The following is a 3,603-nucleotide window of genomic DNA, read 5'->3' as shown; positions in this document are numbered from 1 at the left end:
CGCCCCACGCGGCGGCGGCGGCGGGGGCGGTTGCGCAATCAGCCTGCTGTTTGCTAGCTGGCGAGGCGGCCCCTTGCAGCCCGCGGGGGCACCAGGAGGCGGCGCTGCGGCGCTGCCGGGCCTGCGCTGGTGCGTCGCATCGCACGTTGCGCCATGCCGTGCGCCCGGCGGCGTCGGCTCAACAGCAGCGGCGGCAGCCTGAGGAGCAGCAGCAGTGGCAGCTGCCCAGCAGCAGCGGTAGCGGCCCAGCAGCAGCTGCCCAGCAGCAGCGGTAGCGGCCCAGCAGCAGCTGCCCAGCAGCAGCGGTAGCGGCCCAACAGCAGCTGCCCAGCAGCAGCAGAAGCGGCAGGAGCACAGCACGCCTCCCCACCCTGCTCGGAGCCGCCGGGCGCGGCACCTCATACAGGCGCCGCTGCGCCAGCGGCGACGGCCGCCTCGACGGCGGCGACCCCAGCTGCCGCCATCTGCGGGCGGCGGCGGCGGGCGGCCGCTTTGCATTAGGGCTACGGCTCGCTCCGCCTCAGCGGTCACCCCGCCCTCCCCGCACGCGCGTGCTTGCGGGGGCGGCGGGGCCGCGCGCGGCACGGGCGGTGGGGCGGTCGGGCCAGCCTAGTCTTCTAGTTCATTGTCCATCAGATTCGTTGGAGCATCGGGATTCAACGGCCCCGCCCACCCACACTGGGGCGGATGCCCCTTGGAAACGGGGTCGGGATTGGCCCCTTTTCCCCAGCAGAGGGGCTCGGACCGCTGGGCTGCTTGCGCCATAGGGAGAGAGCGAGAGACAGACAGAGAGTTAGCGACTTGAGAGCCGCACACACAAACACACGCGCGCACGCACGCGCACGCGCGCACGCCGAGCCGTCGCAGCCGCACGCGCGGGGCAAGCACGGCGTCGACGCCTGTGCCCCAAGCGCTCCGGCCTTTTGGTGCGAGCGAGGCGGCCGCGCCCCTCCCTCCCTCACTACACGCGCTCTCGCGCCCCCTGTGCACCCCCCCCTCTCCCTCGCCGCTCGGGCGCCGGCGGCCCCAAGAGGGCGGCTTGCGCATTCCCCCGCGCCCCCTGGCTCGCGGCGCCGCGTGGCGCGGCGCGGCGCGGCCCGTCAGGGGCTTCGGTGTGTGTAGCGAGGCGGCGCGGGGTTTGGTGGCGATGTTGATTGCATTGATATGGGCCCCCACCACGGCGGCCGATTTCTTACCGGTGCAAACGGTGTCATGCCCAACCCCGGCCCCAGCACTCTCAACGGCAGCTGTGCAGCGGTTTTCGCACCACGCGCCCCGCGTGCAGCGCCGCTGAGACGGCTGCCACCCCCGCAGCAACAGCAGCGGCAGTAGTAGCAGGGGCAGCAGGGGCAGCTGCAGGAGCAGCACTCGGACTGGTCGTGCATTTCGTGGAGGGAAGAGGGGGGAATGAGCATCGTGGGCGTTGCCGGGCAAGTTGACGTTGTTGGGAGGCGGTGGGAAGCTTTATTCATGCTGGGCCCGTTGGTTGCAAGGCCGCAACTGGGCTACGAGGAGGGGCGCGCAGCTGCGCGGCATGTGCGCGCGCTGGTGTGTGCGCGCTCCTGGACAGCCCTGTGGTGGGCCGGGTGCGCTGCGGTGCCTCGGGCGGCGCCAACCTGGCGTCACCCGGCCTGGGAACCTGGCGCCAGCCGTGCTGCTGGGCGGCTGCGTGGCAGATGGTGCCACCAGTGCCAGTAGACCGCGTGGCAGGCCTAATATGGGTCGTGATAATGTTTGTCGACACTTGAGCAATTGATTGACAGCAGCAGCGCGGCCAGTGAGCTTGAAAAGCCCTCTTCTGATTTGACAAGCCGGGTTCCATAACAAGATCGACGGCCCGTAATAAATTAGAGCACAAAACAAGCGTCGTTTTCTGCTGAAAGTGCACATTCAAACGCTTCAGAGAAGGTGGGTCCTCCGCACCCTCCGCAAGCGCCCCTGGCGGCCCCCACTTAGAGCGAGCGACGCTTAAATACCATTAAAAGGTCCTTAATATTCCGTTACGACCCCCAGCTGCCGCATGCAGCGCTCTCCAGCTGGCTCGCCCGGCAGACACCACAGCCGCTGCACAGCCGCTGCCTCGGGCGCGCTCACCCGCCGCCTCAGGCGCGCGCGCATACGCGAAACCTCGCATCCTCCCACCTCCGCCGCCATTCTCCTCGCAGAGTGCGCATCCGACCGCTGCCTGTGGGCGTAGAACACTAGCTCTACTCGCACGGGCAACGCCACCAGTCAAAACAGCCAGGCATGCAGCCGCGCCCGGGCGCCGGCTGGGGCCTCGAGGCGCGCCCCGCGCCGGCGGCGGGTGGTGGTGACGGCGGGGACTACCCTTCAATCAACTGGGCGGCCGGCGCCGAGCCCCCGCGCGCCTCGGGCGGCGGCGGCGGCGCTGCCCCTGCCGCCAGCGGCGGCAACAGCAGCGCAGCGGGCGGCTACTGGGCCGCTAATCCGTTTACCGGGGCTGGAGCGAGCGGGGGCGGCGAGGCGGCGGCGCCGCGCCAGGGCCAGGTGGCGCAGCAGTCGGCCGGCAGCTTCCCTTTTGGCGACAGCAACCCCTTCCTGTCTTCCCCGCGGCCCCGCTCCCCCCCGCGCCGCGGCGGCGCCGGAAGCGGCAGCAGCGGCGGCAGCGGCGGCGGCTTTGGCTTCGGCGCGCTTTTCGGCGCCCCCCTGCATTGGTCGCAGGACGGCGGCGCCCACAGCCGCACGCCAAGCGGCGCCGGCGCGCCCGGCGTGGATGCGCCGGGCCCCGACGCCTACCCCGACCCGCGGCGCCGCGACGACGTGACCCCGCCCGCGCAGCGGCCGCCGCCTGTGGCGAGGGTGGAGGGGCCGAGGGTCGTGATCACGCCCGCCGCGGCCGCGGCGCCGCCGGCGGCGCCAGCGACGCCCCAACCGCAGCAGCAGCTGTGGCAGGATCAAGAATACAAAGGCGCGGCGGCGCCGCCGCCTGATGCATACCCGACCGTCGACCCGCGGCGCGGCGCCGAGGTGCCCGCGCAGCCGGGGCGCGGCAAGCAGGGGTCGGCCTCGGGCGGCGGCGGCGGCGGCGACGGCATGGGCGGCTGGCGGCCGTCCCCCTTCCAGGTGTGCACCCCCTCACACACACAGCCACACACCAACCCCCTCGCAGCCCCTTCCCCTGCCCGCCCCCGCGCCCGGATCTGGCAGCCTCCGGCTAGCCAAGCTCCTCCCTGTCTGCCAAACTCGGAAGCTTCGTAGATGCCTTCTCACCTGCCCCAACGTCCCTCAGGCGCCCCCCTCTTCTCCCTCCTAACCCCGCCGCCGCCCTCAACCCCCGGCGCCCGCTGGGGCCGCCAACCGCCGCTGCAAACCGCGCCGGGACGCCCCCTTGACGCTGCCGCCACTCAAACCCCCTCGCACACGCACGCGTGCGCTCTAACAAATGCAGGTCGCGGCGACGGTGGCGGGGCGTGGCGCGCCGCGCGCGATTTGGGCGCCCAAAAAGGCGCCAAACCCCTTCCGCACCACATTCAGCCCCGTGGCATTTGTCATCTTTTTGGCGTTCCTGGCGGCCACGGGTTACTATTACTACGTGCGCGTGAAGTTCACGCTCGACATGGGGCGCAACACCTGGTGCGCGGG

At 71.7% G+C, this 3,603-nt stretch overlaps 1 protein-coding gene across 1 annotated transcript; it reads left to right on the top strand.

The window, feature by feature from the left end:
- Window positions 1-2,247: 2,247 nt before the first annotated feature.
- Window positions 2,248-3,274, top strand: MNEG_14567 (hypothetical protein; the record flags this gene model as incomplete). The annotated part of the gene is made up of 2 exons (XM_014036960.1): window positions 2,248-3,084; window positions 3,251-3,274. 2 exons carry the CDS (start codon window positions 2,248-2,250, stop codon window positions 3,272-3,274), a joined length of 861 nt encoding a protein of 286 aa, XP_013892414.1.
- Between the last annotated feature and the right edge of the window lie 329 nt (window positions 3,275-3,603).

The sequence above is a fragment of the Monoraphidium neglectum genome (genome assembly GCF_000611645.1).
Source record: "Monoraphidium neglectum strain SAG 48.87 unplaced genomic scaffold scaffold04586, whole genome shotgun sequence".
NCBI classification, from domain to species: domain Eukaryota; kingdom Viridiplantae; phylum Chlorophyta; class Chlorophyceae; order Sphaeropleales; family Selenastraceae; genus Monoraphidium; species Monoraphidium neglectum.
The sequence above is the reverse complement of the archived record's forward strand: the minus strand, read 5'-3'. Positions and strand labels throughout refer to the sequence as shown.